The sequence below is a fragment of the Salvelinus alpinus genome, chromosome 21, assembly GCF_045679555.1.
Source record: "Salvelinus alpinus chromosome 21, SLU_Salpinus.1, whole genome shotgun sequence".
In the NCBI taxonomy this organism is placed as follows: Eukaryota; Metazoa; Chordata; class Actinopteri; order Salmoniformes; family Salmonidae; genus Salvelinus; species Salvelinus alpinus.
In genome coordinates this window covers 1,996,331-2,014,598 of record NC_092106.1, presented here as the reverse complement: position 1 = coordinate 2,014,598, position 18,268 = coordinate 1,996,331, and the positions used below count along the sequence as shown (strand labels likewise).

At 42.8% G+C, this 18,268-nt stretch overlaps 1 protein-coding gene across 2 annotated transcripts in view; it reads right to left on the bottom strand.

Annotated features, from left to right (window-relative positions):
• Positions 1-18,268, bottom strand: part of rnpepl1 (arginyl aminopeptidase like 1) — a 32,776-nt gene that overhangs the window by 8,394 nt on the left and 6,114 nt on the right. For both annotated transcript variants that reach the window (XM_071356444.1, XM_071356445.1), the window contains exons 2-10: positions 17,479-17,619; positions 10,613-10,764; positions 8,381-8,497; positions 7,391-7,626; positions 2,119-2,232; positions 1,867-1,979; positions 1,677-1,785; positions 1,291-1,515; positions 872-1,014 (exon numbers count right to left, since the gene is read on the bottom strand). In XM_071356444.1, the coding sequence (XP_071212545.1) occupies positions 872-1,014; positions 1,291-1,515; positions 1,677-1,785; positions 1,867-1,979; positions 2,119-2,232; positions 7,391-7,626; positions 8,381-8,497; positions 10,613-10,764; positions 17,479-17,619 (1,350 nt within the window). The remainder of the gene's footprint in view (positions 1-871; positions 1,015-1,290; positions 1,516-1,676; positions 1,786-1,866; positions 1,980-2,118; positions 2,233-7,390; positions 7,627-8,380; positions 8,498-10,612; positions 10,765-17,478; positions 17,620-18,268) is intronic.

The window sequence follows — 18,268 nt, the reverse complement described above, 5'->3', positions numbered from 1 at the left end:
GCAATGCCAACCGTTGGCTGGAGTGGTGTAAAGCTCGCCACCAATAGACTCTGGAAATGCGTTCTGGAGTGATAAATCATGCTTCAAAATCTGACAGTCCGACAGACGAATCTGGGTTTGGCGGATGAACGCTACCTGCCCGAATGCATAGTGCCAACTGTAAAGTTTGGTGGAGGAGAAATAATGTTTTTATGGTTCTGGCTAAGCCCCTTAGTTCCAGTGAAGGGAAATCTTAACACTACAGCATCCAATGACATTCTAGAAGATTATTTGCTTCCAACTTTGTGGTAACAGTTTGGGGAAGTCCCTTTCCTGTTTCAGCATGACAATGCCCCCGTGCACAAAGCGAGGTCTATACAGAAATGGTTTGTCGAGATTGGTGTAGAAGAACTTGTCTGGCCTACAGAGAGCCCTGACCTCAACTCTATTGAACAGCTTTGGGGTGAATTGGAACGCCGACTGCGAACCAGGCACTAATTGCACAATATCAGTGCCCGACCTCACTAAATGCTCGTGGCTGACTGGAAGCAAGTCCCTGCAGCCATGTTCTAACATCTAGTTGAAAACCTTCCCAGAAGAGTGGAGGCTGTTATAGCAGCAAAGGAGGCCCATGATTTTGAAATTAGATGTTCGACAAGCAGGTGTCCATATACTTTTGGTAATGTAGTGTATGTAGAATATTGGCCTGTTGGAAACTAAAACTCCCTACTACATTGCTCAGTTTGGAATTTGTTCAGATTTCTCTCCAGAGAAACTGCACATTGAGCTCACAGAAAAAAACAGAATGAAATGGAATTAAAATAATTGAACCGACTAGGAATAGGGTGCTATTTGGGACGGGCCCTCTCCGTCTGGTTCAGTCACCACTCACGTGTTTGTGCAGGAAGCCGCGGATGCGGGGCAGGTCCGGGTAGAAGCTGTTCCGCACCACAATCTGCAGCCAGCGGATCCGCACCTCAGCGTTCATCTCATCCAGCTGGGCCGAGTAGCAGCGTGACAACTGACCCATAACCTCTGATACACACAAACATCCCATCACTCTCTGGGGTAGCTTGATTTACGCAACATTTTACTTGGTACAACGGAACCAATGGAATAGTCCCAGAAAATGCAGAAATTCATGTATTTGAAGCCAGGGCCCATATAAATAAAGCGTAGGAGTGCTAATCAAGGATCAGGTCCCCCCTGTCCATGTCTTACTTATTATTATCTGAAAGGAAAAGCATATCCTAAAATCAGCACTCCTACAGTAACACGCTTGATACATATGGCTCATGGTCTGGTACCTACCGTGTGAGAGGGGCGAGCGGTCCAACAGTCTGTCCAGGAAGAGAACGGTCTGGAAGGTGCTCCAAGAGGAGAGGTTAAAGGTTGCGATGGCCTCAGGGTCCGGGGGTTCGCTGGCCCACAGGTCACACAGACTCTGGACGGGACCGGTCAGAACCCCCCCGGCCGAGAGGTCCGGTTCGCACAGAGGGGGGCCACAACCGTTCAACCACCGCTCAAACTCCAACCCTGAGAGGGAGAAGAGAGAGGAACAAGTATATACCTTTTCAGTTCGGTGGGTTCACACAAAAACAGAGAATAATCTGACAATGCTATCCAGCACTTGAACAAGTTGGGGTGGACGTAAATGTCCTTTTCCCATGAACTGGTAATGTGCGTGACAGACTCACCCTCTCTCTGTGCCACACAGCTCTCCTTCAGCTCCGGGAAGAAGCCCAAGAAGAAATCGAGCAGGTCCTGGGCCACAACACTGCTGAACTTAAACTGCTCTATGTAGGCCTGAGAGAACATGACACACTTTACAGTGATGTGGTGTGTCTGTGTGTGTGTGTGTGTGTATCTATGTGTCCATGCGCTTACCCTCAGGAAGCTGTCGAAGCGCTTGACATTGCCACAGAGTTGAGAGAGGTACGAGACGAAGCAAAAGCCTTTCTCATAAGTGAACAAGTTCATCAGACTACTGGGATTAATACCTAAGGGAAGAAAAGAAACAGACGAGGGAGAGAGAATGAAAGACAAGAAAACAGAGTCGTCCTCATTAAAAAAGTACATTTTATTTGTGAAGCACAATTACACAGACTATTTGTGCGTTTATCCATCTTTCACCCGTACCTGGCTCAAATTTGACCTGCAGCTTGCTGACAGGGTTGTTGTCTCCTAGGAGACGCATCTGTCTGTGCAGGGCGTCTAGACGGAACACCGTCTCCAGACAGGTGAAGGCCTCACCTTGGGAAACACAGGGAAGACGGATTAGCTGTTGGCATGTTTGTTTGTTTGTGTGTGTGTGTGTAGTGATACACCTCTGTACTTAGGTGTGTATGCTGTATATACACACCATATGCACCATGTGGTGCGGCAGGTAGTCTAGTGGTTAGAGCGTTGGGCCAGTAACCGAAAGGTTGCTGGATCGAATCCCCGAGATGATAAGGTCAACATAGGTCGTTCTGCGCCTGAACAAGGCAGTTGACCCACTGTTCCCCGGTAGGCCATCATTGTAAATTTTTATTTATTTTTATTTAACCTTTATTTAACCAGGTAGGCAAATTGAGAACACGTTCTCATTTACAATTGCGACCTGGCCAAGATAAAGCAAAGCAGTTCGACACATACAACAACACATAGTTACACATGGAGTAAAACAAACATATAGTCAATAATACAGTGAAAAAAATTTAAAAAAAAATAAGTCTATATACAATGTGAGCAAGTGAGGTGAGATAAGGGAGGTGAAGGCAAACAAATATATGTATAAATAAATAAAAATATAAAAGGCCATGGAGGCGAAGTGAGTACAACACAGCAAGTAAAATAAAAACTAAAAAAAAACAATGGAATGGTTGGTTTGCAGTGGAAGAAAGTGCAAAGTAGAGACAGAAATAATGGGGTGCAAAGGAGCAAAATAAATTAATAAATAAATACAGTAGGTAAAGAGGTAGTTGTTTGGGCTAAATTGTAGATGGGTTATGTACAGGTGCAGTAATCTATGAGCTGCTCTGACAGCTGGTGCTTAAAGCTAGTGAGGGAGATAGGTGTTTCCAGTTTCAGAGATTTTTGTAGTTCGTTCCAGTCATTGGCAGCAGAGAACTGGAAGGAGAGGCGTCCAAAGGAAGAATTGGTTTTGGGGGTGACTAGAGAGATATACCTGCTGGAGCGCGTGCTACAGGTAGGTGCTGCTATGGTGACCAGCGAGCTGAGATAAGGGGGGACTTTACCTAGCAGGGTCTTGTAGATGACCTGGAACCAGTGGGTTTGGCGACGAGTATGAAGCGAGGGCCAGCCAACGAGAGTGTACAGGTCGCAGTGGTGGGTAGTATATGGGGCTTTGGTGACAAAACGGATGGCACTGTGATAGACTGCATCCAATTTATTGAGTAGGGTTTTGGAGGCTATTTTGTAAATGACATCACCGAAGTCGAGGATTGGTAGGATGGTCAGTTTTACAAGGGTATGTTTGGCAGCATGAGTAAAGGATGCTTTGTTGCGGAATAGGAAGCCAATTCTAGATTTGACTTTGGATTGGAGATGTTTGATGTGAGTCTGGAAGGAGAGTTTACAGTCTAACCAGACACCTAGGTATTTGTAGGTGTCCACATATTCTAAGTCAGAGCCGTCCAAAGTAGTGATGTTGGACAGGCGGGCAGGAGCAGGCAGTGATCGGTTGAAGAGCATGCATTTGGTTTTACTTGTATTTAAGAGCAGTTGGAGGCCACGGAAGGAGAGTTGTATGGCATTGAAGCTCGCCTGGAGGGTTGTTAACACAGTGTCAAAAGAAGGGCCAGAAGTATACAGAATAGTGTCGTCTGCGTAGAGGTGGATCAGAGAATCACCAGCAGCAAGAGCGACATCATTGATGTAAACAGAGAAGAGAGTCGGTCCAAGAATTGAACCCTGTGGCACCCCCATAGAGACTGCCAGAGGCCCGGACAACAGACCCTCCGATTTGACACACTGAACTCGATCAGAGAAGTAGTTGGTGAACCAGGCGAGGCAATCATTAGAGAAACCAAGGCTGTCGAGTCTGCCAATGAGGATGTGGTGATTGACAGAGTCAAAGGCCTTGGCCAGGTCAATGAATACGGCTGCACAGTATTGTTTCCTATCGATGGCGGTTACGATATCGTTTATGACCTTGAGCGTGGCTGAGGTGCACCCATGACCAGCTCTGAAACCAGATTGCATTGCGGAGAAGGTGTGGTGGGATTCGAAATGGTCGGTAATCTGTTTGTTGACTTGGCTTTCGAAGACCTTAGAAAGGCAGGGTAGGATAGATATAGGTCTGTAGCAGTTAGGGTCAAGGGTGTCCCCCCCTTTGAAGAGGGGGATAACCGCAGCTGCTTTCCAATCTTTGGGGATCTCAGACGACACGAAAGAGAGGTTGAAGAGGCTAGTAATAGGGGTGGCAACAATTTCAGCAGATAGTTTTAGAAAGAAAGGGTCCAGATTATCTAGCCCGGCTGATTTGTAAGGGTCCAGATTTTGCAGCTCATTTAGAACATCAGCTGACTGTATTTGGGAGAAAGAGAAATGGGGAAGGCTTGGGCGAGTAGCAGAGGGGAGGGCAGTGCTGTTGTCCGGGGTAGGGGTAGCCAGGTGGAAAGCATGGCCAGCCGTAGAAAAATGCTTATTGAAATTCTCAATTATAGTGGATTTGTCGGTGGTGACAGTGTTTCCTATCTTCAGAGCGGTTGGAAGCTGGGAGGAGGTGTTCTTATTCTCCATGGACTTTACGGTGTCCCAGAACTTTTTTGAATTTGTGTTGCAGGAAGCAAATTTCTGCTTGAAAAAGCTAGCCTTGGCTGTTCTAACTGCCTGTGTATATTGGTTTCTGGCTTCCCTGAAAAGTTGCATATCACGGGGGCTGTTCGATGCTAATGCAGAACGCCATAGGATGTTTTTCTGTTGGTTAAGGGCAGTCAGGTCAGGAGAGAACCAAGGGCTATATCTGTTCCTGGTTCTAAATTTCTTGAATGGGGCATGCTTATTCAAGATGGTGAGGAAGGCATTTTTAAAAAATGACCAGGCATCCTCTACTGACGGGATGAGATCAATATCCTTCCAGGATACCCCGGCCAGGTCGATTAGAAAGGCCTGCTCGCTGAAGTGTTTCAGGGAGCGTTTGACAGTGATGAGTGGAGGTCGTTTGACCGCTGACCCATTACGGATGCAGGCAATGAGGCAGTGATCGCTGAGATCTTGGTTGAAAACAGCAGAGGTGTATTTGGAGGGCAAGTTTGTTAGGATGATATCTATGAGGGTACCCGTGTTTACGGAATTGGGGTGGTACCTGGTAGGTTCATTTATAATTTGTGTGAGATTGAGGGCATCAAGCTTAGATTGTAGGGTGGCTGGGGTGTTGAGCATGTTCAAATTTAGGTCGCCTAGCAGCACGAGCTCTGAAGATAGATGGGGGGCAATCAGTTCACATATAGTGTCCAGAGCACAGCTGGGGGCAGAGGGTGGTCTATAGCAGGCGGCAACGGTGAGAGACTTGTTTTTAGAGAGGTGGATTTTTAAAAGTAGAAGTTCAAATTGTTTGGGAACAGACCTGGATAGTATAACAGAACTCTGCAGGCAGTCTTTGCAGTAGATTGCAACACCGCCCCCTTTGGCCGTTCTATCTTGTCTGAAAATCTTGTAATTGGGGATGAAAATGTCTGAATTTTTGGTGGTCTTTCTAAGCCAGGATTCAGACACGGCTAAAACATCCGGGTTGGCAGAGTGTGCTAAAGCAGTGAACAAAACAAACTTAGGGAGGAGGCTTCTAATGTTAACATGCATGAAGCCAAGGCTATTACGGTTACAGAAGTCATCAAAAGAGAGCGCCTGGGGAATAGGAGTGGAGCCAGGTACTGCAGGGCCTGGATTCACCTCTACATCACCAGAGGAACAGAGGAGGAGTAGGATAAGGGTACGGCTAAAAGCTATGAGAATTGGTCGCCTAGAGCTACTAGAGCAGAGAGTAAAAGGAGGTTTCTGGGGGCGATAAAATAGTTTAAAGGAATAATGTACAGACAAAGGTATGGTAGGATGTGAATACAGTGGAGGTAAACCTAGGTATTGAGTGATGATGAGAGAGATATTGTCTCTAGAAACATCATTGAAACCAGGTGATGTCATCGCATATGTGGGTGGTGGAACTGAGAGGTTGGATATGGTATAGAGAGCAGGGCTAGAATCTCTACAGTGAAATAAGCCAATAAACACTAACCAGAACAGCAATGGACAAGGCATATTTACATTAAGGAGAGGCATGCTAATCGAGTGATCAATAAGGGTCCAGTGAGTAGAGGTTGGTTGGGGTCGTGGCGATCCAGACAGCTGGCCGGGTATATGGCTATCGGTAGCAGCATAGGATGGAGGTCTGTTTGTAGATACCTCGTGCGTTTCCGTCGGTAGGTTAGTGGGGTTCCGTGTAGTGGGGTTCCGTGTGGTAGAGGGGATCAATCCAAATTGGCAAATTAGATATAGTGACCCAAGGAAAAAATAAAATAAATAAATAATAATAATAATAATAGTTGTCCAATATACTTGTTCAAATAGCAGCCGATAAGACAGCTAACGATTAGCGGGCCTCAGATGAGCGTTCAGGTAACGTCGGGACGGAGGTGCCAGTTGGATAAATCCCTCGGGCAGATAACGGCGGCAGTCAGTCGTGAAGGCCCGGTGGGGTTCCGTATCTGCAGCAGCAACAAAAGAAACGGGTCCGGATGGTGATGGAACTCCTCAGCTGGCTAGCTCCAGAATGATTAGAGTTTGCTCCGGGGTCGACGTAAGCCAATAGTCACACGGTTTGCAGCTAGCTAGCTGCGAAATCAAGGTACAAGTGTCCAGAGCCTGCGGCTGGAATCCGGGGAAACTGAGAGAAAAAGAGTCCCGGAATGCTCCGGTCCGAGTCGCGTTGCACAAAAGTGCCGGTAGATTATCGAGCTAAAGGAATAGCTGATGACCACTAAACGTGGGCAGCTGAAACACCAACGCTAGCCAGCAAACCGGCTAATTTCGGGGCAGCTACAGATTAGCTTCTGGCTAGCTATCGGAGTAGCTTCTGGTTAGCTTTCAGGCTAGCTTCTGAATTAGCCCCTGGCTAGCTTCCACGATGGATTTTCAGATTGAGGTAAATAATACTTTTTGTAATTGGTGAAGCGGGTTGCAGGAAAGCTTTTGCAGGAAAGCTTTTGTAGTTGAGTTCTTGGATAATAAAATAGATAAAAGATATGCGAAGAAAGGTGTAAATATATATATATACAGGACACGAACAATACGGAACAGAAAAAGACGTCTGAACTGCTAAGCCAAATAAGAATGTGTTCTTAACTTAAAAGGTATAAATATATATATGCCTTTGTGCCTAGGTGTGTGTGTGAGCGTGCGTATGTATACACACCGTAGGCCTCGGTAGTGATGCGTCTCTGTGCGTAGGTGGCCAGTCCCTCGCTCAGCCACATCTCTTCCCAGGTGGCGTTGGTGACCGCGTTGCCGAACCAGCCATGGGCAATCTCGTGGATGACGTCGATCAGCAGGAACTCCCGGCTCTCCAGGATGGAGGAGATGATGAAGGTGAGGCAGGGGTTCTCCATGGCCACGATAGGGAACGACGGAGGCAGGAACACTATGTCGTACCTGTGTGTGACCAGGGTGGCGGAATGATACGAGGGTTGTCATGTGGTCAATTCAGGGCTGCTTCCCAAATTACACACTATTCCTTATAGGGTGCAATAGTTTTGATGTCAAACGAAGTGCACTATACAAGGAATAGGGTGAAAGTAGTGCACTATATAGGGAATACGGTGCCATTTGGGACGCAGACCGGGAAGTGCATTGAAATTCAATTCATGAATTGTACAACTCTCATTAGGACATAACATAACTTTTTCAATGTATGAGTTGACATGAAATGTACCTCCTCAATTGACTGAGTGGGACAATTTTCTGGTTTGTTCTCTTTTATAGCACGTTTTGTATGGTTTCAGTTCCATCTTCCCTCTCCCTAGCATGACTTAAAAGCCCTGTAAAGTTAACAATTTGTGTAAACTTGTAGAATTTGTATCTGTAACTGCGAACACTGTACAATTTAAATCTGAATACTATCTAGCCATGTGAATTTGGCACTTAAGTGTATTTTGGGGATTGTGTGTGTTCGGTCTGTACTCTATATTATTAATTGGTATGGCTAGCTAACCAAATCAACTCGACCAAATACTACAGAGGCCGTGGACAAATAGACACTCCAACTCACCCAGGCCTAAGTGACAGAGTATCTGAAGTGTGTGTATGCATAAGTATGTCACAAAAACTTGACCTGTACCCTCATGCATTGTTCTATATTTGATGTTGAGATTCTTGTGTGAGGCAAAAATGTATGTATTGCTCTAACCTTCCCCACACATAGGGTCCGAAGAGGTCCTCGGCCACATTCAGCCAACGCTCCACGCTACCCCCTAGCTTGCTCACAGCACAGGTCAGTATACACGGCTCTGCCCACACCCGGCTCCTGCCAGAGGGAGATAGCAGGGATGTATTCATTAGCGCAAACCATAGCAAAATACTTTGCAACAAAAACATTTCTTATTGGACAAGTTCAGGTAGGTCCCTCCCAGTTTCGGACCGTTTGCTTCCATTTGGTTCCTAGTGAGGTGAAACATTTCCCCTATAGATAGATAATAAAAATGACATGCTAGTTGGGTGATTCCACGCCAGCCCACTCTGGAGATGTGATGTACTTGTAGAGTTTACCGTTTTAAACAATATGTCTAAAAATGAACAAAATCAAAAACGGGTAGTTGAGACGTTCCTATTTTTTTTTTAAGTTGAATACATTTGTGAAACATTTCAGGATCTAGACATACTCCATATTTTATAATGACTCCAAGATGTTGTCTGTATCATGTACGGTTCACAGATCATAGGGTCTTACAGTATAATGACTCCAAGATGTTGTCTGTATCATGTACGGTTCACAGATCATAGGGTCTTACAGTTAAGCTCCAGATGGCTGATCATGACGCACAGACTGGGTCCAGATTGACTCCGTGTTGTCTGTATCATGTACGGTTCACAGATCATAGGGTCTACGTACGACAGTATGCACAGTAGACTCCAAGATGTTGTCTGTATCATGTACGGTTGACAGATCATAGGGTCTGACAGTATAATGACTCCAAGATGTTGTCTGTATCATGTACGGTTCACAGATCATAGGGTCTAACAGTATAATGACTCCAAGATGTTGTCTGTATCATGTACGGTTCACAGATCATAGGGTCTTACAGTATAACGACTCCAAGATGTTGTCTGTATCATGTACAGTTCACAGATCATAGGGTCTAACAGTATAATGACTCCAAGATGTTGTCTGTATCATGTACGGTTCACAGATCATAGGGTCTTACAGTATAACGACTCCAAGATGTTGTCTGTATCATGTACGGTTCACAGATCATAGGGTCTTACAGTATAATGACTCCAAGATGTTGTCTGTATCATGTACGGTTCACAGATCATAGGGTCTTACAGTATAACGACTCCAAGATGTTGTCTGTATCATGTACAGTTCACAGATCATAGGGTCTAACAGTATAATGACTCCAAGATGTTGTCTGTATCATGTACGGTTCACAGATCATAGGGTCTTACAGTATAATGACTCCAAGATGTTGTCTGTATCATGTACGGTTCACAGATCATACGGTCTTACAGTATAACGACTCCAAGATGTTGTCTGTATCATGTACGGTTCACAGATCATAGGGTCTTACAGTATAACGACTCCAAGATGTTGTCTGTATCATGTACGGTTCACAGATCATAGGGTCTTACAGTATAACGACTCCAAGATGTTGTCTGTATCATGTACGGTTCACAGATCATAGGGTCTTACAGAAGGCGTGTATAGGTCTAAAATGCCACTTACATCGTGATTTTAAAAAAATGGTTTGTGATACAGATGTAAAAAGCATATTGAACATCCTTCCTCCCAATTAAGTTTTTATGTGAGATTTACCAGAACAATCTGAGATACCAAAAATATTTCCCGTCCACGCTGGCATGGAATCAGCCCCTTGCATGTGAAAATCTCATGTGATGCTGCTGATTAGAGCACTATGGCAAATATGTGAAGGTTTGGACATTGTCACATGATAATATGCAGAAGCATAGCACCAGTACAGGGGCGTCAAACTCAAGTCCTGGAGTTTCACAGTGTCAGCTGGATGTTGTTCTTTCCTTTATATTGGTGTCCGATTTAGACCTAGGAAACAATGGTGTGTGGACTTCCTCGCTAACCAATGACTTAGTTGATCAATTAAAAGGTAAGGGAGGAACGACAACCAACAGTAACTGCAGGCCTCAAGGTCTGGAGTTTGACACATTCATGACAAAGGTTGCATCACAGTAATATCTCTAATACAGTATCTTTCTCCTGAAGTCTCCACTCCTCATTCACTACTTCTCACAAATCTTAAAGCTTTGGATTGATTGGTGGAGGCATTGGCTAGTTGGAGTGTCCACTATATATGCCAGTCATTTCCTTTCAAATCAGTGAAGGGATGGGAAATACTGCTGCTTTATTATTCATGTACTGGACCTAGGTCAGGTCACTCCCACTGACCTGGGGCCGATGTCGACGTGCTGCAGGTCTCCTGCCACCAGTGCCACCAGGTAGGCTGGGACGGGGTACTCCATGGAGAACTGGAACACTCTGTCCTGCTTGGAGTAGGCACTACGGGAGGCACTCATCAACACCGTCACACCTTCCGGGACCTGCACACACACACACACAAACAGGCTCATAGACATGTACGTACACACACAGACATGTACGTACACACGCTCACACAAAAACATATTATGAAACTCATTTCGACAAAGGGAGATTATGTTAAAGCAGGAGTTTCACAGAAAAAGGGGTGCTAAGGAGACTACAGAAGGGAAAGTGAGATGTAGATTGTGAAAAGCAGAGTGGGATTAAAGAAACAGTGGTGTAATTCTATGAAAGCCATTTTATTTAGACAAAACAGATTAAAATGGAGATAAACCAAGACAGAGGGTGAGAGCAAATAAACCAGATTAAGATTACAACAAAGTGAGATTAACGGGGTGGAAGGGAGATTATAACAAGAGATTAGCATTGAGAATTATATTAAAACGCCAAGTGAGATTTACAGTATTTTTTTTTCTTGATTGAACTTTTACTTATTTAGGGAAACCCATTGAGACCAGTGTCTCATTTACAATGGCGCCCTGAGAACAACAATACAACAAATATAAAATTATCAGCAAAAATGTAATAAACTACAAATTACAGAATCAACACTACAGTTTGAAACACCACAAATACAATTATTTACATTCAATCAAAAACAGTGGGGTGAATGAGACTGAAAAACGTAGAGAGAGACAGGCAGACAGAGACAGAGAGACAGATCAACAGAGCAATGCAAAGCTGATATCACCGAGCCAGGGTTTTCTTCCCAGTGATGTAGTGGTTAAAAAAAAGGTGATTGACCACCCCAGTGGCCCACCAACAAATTCTTAGATCTGATAGGTCGTCTCTGAATATATTGATCATTTGCACACCGACAGCAAGACTCAATCTCACCGGAGAAAGCATCAGAGCGAGTGAAACAGTGATCCTCCGTCTTAGTATGTGTAGCCCATGTATCTGATGTCGTCAGATGCATGGGCTACACATACTAAGACAGAAGGGTGCCGTTTGCCTCGCTCGAGGCTTTCTCTGGTGAAATAGATTCAAAATTATGAAACACAGAGAGACACAAATAAGATTTTTTTTATACTTGTATTTTTATTCTTAAGTTTTGGTGAAACCTGGCTTCCCTTGGCATTCATTAATACACACCACTTTGTAGGCTGAATATCATCATGGTATTTGTAATACAGTTGAAGTCGGAAGTTTACATACACTTAGGTTGGACTCATTAAAACTAATTTTTCAACCACTCCACAAATTTATTTTTAACAAACTATAGTTTTGGCAAGTCAGTTAGGACATCTACTTTGTGCATGACAAGTAATATTTCCAACAATTGTTTGCAGACAGATTATTTCACTATTTCACATAATTCACTGTATGGCAATTCCAGTGGGTCAGAAGTTTACATACACTAAGTTGACTGTGCCTTTAAACAGCTTGGAAAATTCCAGAAAATGATGTCATGGCTGTAGAAGCTTCTGATAAATGATGTCAATTAGCCTGAGTCAATTGGAGGTGTACCTGTGGATGTATGTCGAGGCCTACCTTCAAACTCAGTGCCTCTTTGTTTGACATCATGGGAAAATCAAAAGAAAGCCAAGACCTCAGAAAAAAAATTGTAGACCTCCACAAATCTGATTCATCCAATTTCCAAATGCCAGGTACCACGTTAATCTGTACAAACAATAGTATGCAAGTATAAACACCATGGGACCACACAGCCGTCATACCGCTCAGGAAGGAGACGCGTTCTGTCTCCTAGAGATGAACGTACTATGGTGCGAAAGTGCAAATCAATCCCAGAACAACAGCAAAGGACCTTGTGAAGATGCTGGAGGAAACAGGTACAAAAGTATCTATATCCACAGTAAAACGAGTCCTATATCGACATAACCTGAAAGGCCGCTCAGCAAGGAAGAAGCCACTGCTCCAAAACTGCCACAAAAAAGCCAGACTACGGTTTGCAACTGCACATGGGGATAAAGATCGTGCTTTTTGGAGAAATGTCCTCTGGTCTGATGAAACAAAAATAGAATTGTTTGGCCATAATGACCATCGTTATGTTTGGAGGAAAAAGGGGGATGCTTGCAAGCCGAAGAACACCATCCCAACCGTGAAGCACGGGGGTGGTAGTATCATGTTGTGGGGGTGCTTTGCTGCATAGATGGCATCATGAGGCGGGAAATTATGTGGATATATTGAAGCAACATCTCAAGACATCAATCAGGAAGTTAAAGCTTGGTCGCAAATGGGTCTTCCAAATGGACAATGACCCCAAGCATACTTCCAAAGTTGTGGCAAAATGGCTTAAGGACAACAAAGTCAAGGTATTGGAGTGGCCATCAAAAAGCCTTGACCACAATCCCATATAAAATTTGTGGGCAGAACTGAAAAAGCGTGTGCGAGCAAGGAGGCCTACAAACCTGACTCAGATACACCAGCTCTGTCAGGAGGAATGGGCCAAAATTCACCCAACTTATTGTGGGAAGCTTGTGGAAGGCTACCCGAAACGTTTGACCCAAGTTAAACAATTTAAAAGGCAATCCTACCAAATACTAATTGAGTGGATGTAAACTTCTGACCCACTGGGAATGTGATGAAAGAAATAAAAGCTCAAATAAATCATTCTCTCTACTATTATTCAGACATTTCACATTCTTAAAATAAAGTGGTGATCCTATCTGACCTAAGAAAGGGAATTTTTACTCTGATTAAATGTCAGAAATTGAGTTTAAATGTATTTGGCTAAGGTATGTAAACTTCCGACTTCAACTGTAGATGTCCCTTTCCATTCAAATGGCAGGTGCACTGTTCGAATGCTGGACTTATTTTGGAGTAGATGAACATGAGGAGGTAATCTACTTAACCTACTTTTTGAAGTGATTTGTTTGACAATCAGATGAAAGCATCATGACTGGTTGTCTTCATAACTAATTAAAAAGGTAATACGTTTTTACAGTTAAATTACAGGTTTTTAGTATAAAGCCCATAAAAATTGTGCGCACACATAAGAGGTCCCATTAAAAGAATAATTAGCACTTTGAATAGCACTCTCAAGTGAATTTACTGCTGTGTGCTAATACCCTTATATTGAGTCCTGACCTTGAATGCAAACACTATAAAGAAGACTTTATTTAGAATTGATTTATGATGCATTTGAACAGAGGAATGTACCAAACCTAAACTGAAGCATTTAATGGGTTGAAACATTATAATTATATTGGAAAATCCACCATGCATCGATTAAGGTTCAACATTTTATGGCCCCTCTAAACTGAGTCAGTGCCCCACTTTGGCCACCCCATTCAAAAATGTTCTGTACACGCCACTGCACTACACCACTGTTTCTTCCATAGGCACAAAACAAGAGAACACATTTAAATGACACAAGGTATTAGTTGAACAAACAAAATACTTTTTTGTTTTCTTCCCCCCCCCCCCCACTTTTATGCCTATTGTACGTAACGCCTTGGTTAATTCCCGGTAATGACCAACCCTTTGTCGTAGTTCAGGTCTCAGGGACAGGGAGGGTGAATGACGTCATGATACCGTGGGCTAGCAAACAACACCCTAGCTTTCTCACATCTGTTAGAGAAACGCACGTCAGTGTGCTGCTAACAGCATAGCTTCCTCGATTGTCCCTGTCCCCATTCCGGGCTCAAACCAGTGATCCTCTGCTTGCAAACACACATTACCTCCCTCCATGACAACTTTGAGCTATCGAATTCGATAGCTCCATCGGGGACATTTGAAGCTAGCTGTGGAGTGAGCTTATGGTATGTTCTTAACTATGTTACGTTACCCAATAAATTTGAGATTCTGATGAGGACGTGTCCATAAACTTGAATACACATGTATTTGTTGCTGGGATTTACCACCGCCACTGCTGCCATGGAGGATGCTATTGGTGCTATATCTGAGTGTTTAACCCCTTTTCTGTCCCCCAGGTTTTTTAGGGGATTTGAATCGGGATTTACTATCCCCGGGCCTAGATCAATTTAAGGGTATATGCATAGATTTTTATCTGACTCAATTGATCTCAAAACCCACATGGTTAAATGTGAGAGAAAAAAAACTTAACTCTTCATTGATTGATTTAATTCTTACTAATAACCCACATAAATATTTGTCTAGTGGAGTATTTTCATATAATCTCAGTGATCATTGTCCCATAGTATGGTATTAGATACGAAACAGCAACATACTAATCCTCATTTAATTAAGAAGAGACATACTCTGATCTCTGATTTAGCCACTGTCTACTGTATTACTGACCTTGGGAGTTGAGTCTAGAAAATGTATCCTCCATATTTATTCCTCTGGAAGATAAACATGCCCCTTTTAAACAATTCAGAGTCAAAGATAGATTGAACCTTTGGTTTTCTTTGGAATTATCTGTGCTCATTCAGAGGAGAAATCAGGCCTGGGCCAAAGCAAAGAAAACTGACTGTAGTGAACTGGAAATCTTTCAGACAATTGAGAAAAAGATGTACCGTCTCAATTAACAATGCTAAATCAAGCTTATTTTTAAGCTCACTCTCTGACTCTGCTGGTGATCCTTCAAAAATTTGGAAAACAGTAAATGCACTGAAGAGTACAAATTCCTCTTCTTACCTGCCTAAGCAAGATCTCAACTCTGGCATCATAACTGAGATGAAAGAGATAAGTTATGCTTTTAAAATCATCATTTTATCTCTGCAGGCTTTCTATTTGAGAGAAACGGTGGTGTAGTTGTCTCTAGGTCAGTCAATCGACTGCTCTACCCTCTGACAGCCTCTACTAGATGGTTCAACGGTTAACCTGTCAACTTCTAGTAAATCTTTGTTTTCATTTCAACAATTTACTATCTGTGATGTGCTAGATGCCTTGCTTAAGATTGATGTAACAAAAATACACTGAAGCTGATATGCTTGATCCATTTTTGCTGCAACTCTGCCCCCAATTGATGAATCATTAACCAATGTTTTTTACCTGACGATTATATCTGGTACTATCCCCAAGGTTTGGAAGGCGGCCTATGTACTCCCCCTTCACAAAAAATGCTGACCCCTGTGACCTAATAATTATCGGCCTATTTCTAAACTTTCTTGCCCAGCTAAAATATTAGAATCTTTGATTAATTCTCAGCTAAGATCTTTCTTATCTTTGAAATGTATTGTAAATGTACATCAGTTGGGTTTTAGACCAGATCGTAGCACTATCTCTGTTGCATCCCTAGTTTTAAATGTGGTTTTAGTTTTAACTGTATGGATAAAAGAAACATTGTGCTGCCCTCGATACTGTTGATCCCTCACCGCTAATTCAGAGGCTTTCCTTAAATGGCCTAGAACAGACTGCATGTAACTGGTTTAAAAATTACTTGACAGATAGACCTCTATATATCTACTTATGGCAGGTTTACTGGATATTACGAAAGGTGTCCCACAGGGGTCAATTCTGGGTCCTGTACTTTTTACATTAATAATATCAACTTGTCTGTAAAAAACAATGTACCTGCACTTGTATGCCGATTCCATTCCTTTACTTTAGCTTTGTGTGCATTGTTGTGAAATAGTTAGATATTACTGCACTGTTGGAGCTAGAAACACAAGGACTTTGCTTCACCCGCAATAACATCTGCTAAACACGTGTATGTGACCAATACATTTTGATTTGATGCCCACGGTTTACCAGGCTCTATCTGAACTATAGTCTGCCTTCATTGTATTACAGAGCTGACCGGAAATTAGTACTGAATACAGGTAAAACTAAGTATATGTTGTTTTCTACAGCCCATACAAATAATTCTGATGATTGAAACATATGTACTTTGGATGGTGTCCATATTGATCATGTCCGTGCCTACAAATATCTGAGCATCTGGATAGATGAAAAGCTGTCTTTTAAAATTCACATTGGTGAGTTAGTTAAGAAGCTGAGAATAATAATGTGCTTCTTCTATAGAAATAGGTCCTGCCTCTCGCTAAATAGTCGAAAGCAGATTATTCAGTCGGCGTTTCTATCGGTCCTAGACTATGGCGACGTCATCTATATGAATGCAGCTGCCACTTCATTAAAGCCGTTAGATGCAGTTTATCGTAGTGCACTGTGCTTTATTACAGGTGACAATTTTAGTACTCATCCTTGCATTCTCTACCAGAAAGTTGGTTGGCCCTCTTTGATGTCACGTAGATATATATACATTGCTATGTTTTCATGTATAAAGCCCTTTTACAAAAAGTCCCACTGTACCTAGCATCATTACTAAACTTTAGACATAAGGAGTTACCACACCTGGTCTCAGGGATGGCCAACTCTGGATATTATTTTGGTACCTACTGAGGTAGGTAAATCAGCTTTTAGTTTTCATGCACCTTACTTGTGGAACAATCTTCAAAATGTTTTTAAATGTGATATTCTGGTGCCTCTAGGGCAATTCAGAAAGCTAATTGAGGACCTTATGATGAATGTGTTTTATGACTGTTTTTTTCTTTCTGCTTGCATTTTGTATTTATATTTTGATGTGTGTATTTTCAGTCATTTCTGTAATTCAGGGCTCATCTGTAAAAGCGACTGTAAAAGAGGTTAAATAAACAATATCTACATCAACACAACCCAGGTTTGAGAGGTGACTTTCCCTGACAGTAGCGGTGTAGGTGCTCTTGACAGCCGATGTGTATTACATTAACATAAACATGTGTGTTTAAAATGTTATGTCAATATCAAGACAATAGGGTCAGGTTTCTCTGGAAACCGGCACTAGAGGAGTGACAGTTGACACTCACTCTGACAGTAGCGGTGTAGGTACTCTTGACAGCAGGGGTGTCGAAGCAGGGGAAGAAGGATCGGTTGCAGACAGAGTGGCCCTGAGTGAAGACTAGCGGGCGAGTCTGACCACACGTCAGCTCTGCATCCAGCCACCAGATCTAGAGGGACCAGGAACCAATCAGAAACATAAATTTGTTAAACTTAAAGTGATAGTACACTCTCAAAGTCAATGTTTGGTCGAACGTTGAGATGTGTCCAAATTCCAAGCTTTGTGTATTTCCAGCTATATACTGAAAATATAGACACCGAATTAAATCAGGAAATTAGACTACAAGCCTATCTTTCCATTTCATTTGGCATATAGCTCAATGCAACAGATGCCGTGCAACATGGACATGTATCAACATTAGACCACTTCTGATGTCTGAAAATGCGTGACACACTTTGATTTTAGAGTGAACTGGCCCTTTAAAGAGGCATTGCAGACGACATTAAGAAAATTGTAAATTAAGGGTTCTAGGCTGACTACATTGCAGAAGCATGCAAGATCTCACAATCCTTGATAGATTTCTCCACAAACTTCCTGTTAACAAACTATAGTTTTGGCAAGTCGGTTAGGACATCTACTACTTTTCCCAACAATTTTATACAGACAGATTATTTCACTTATAATTCACTGTATCACAATTCCAGTGGGTCAGTTTACATACACTAAGTTGACTGTGCCTTTAAATCTCCACAAGTCTGGTTCATCCTTGGGAGCAATTTCCAAATGCCTGAAGGTACCACGTTCATCTGTACAAATTA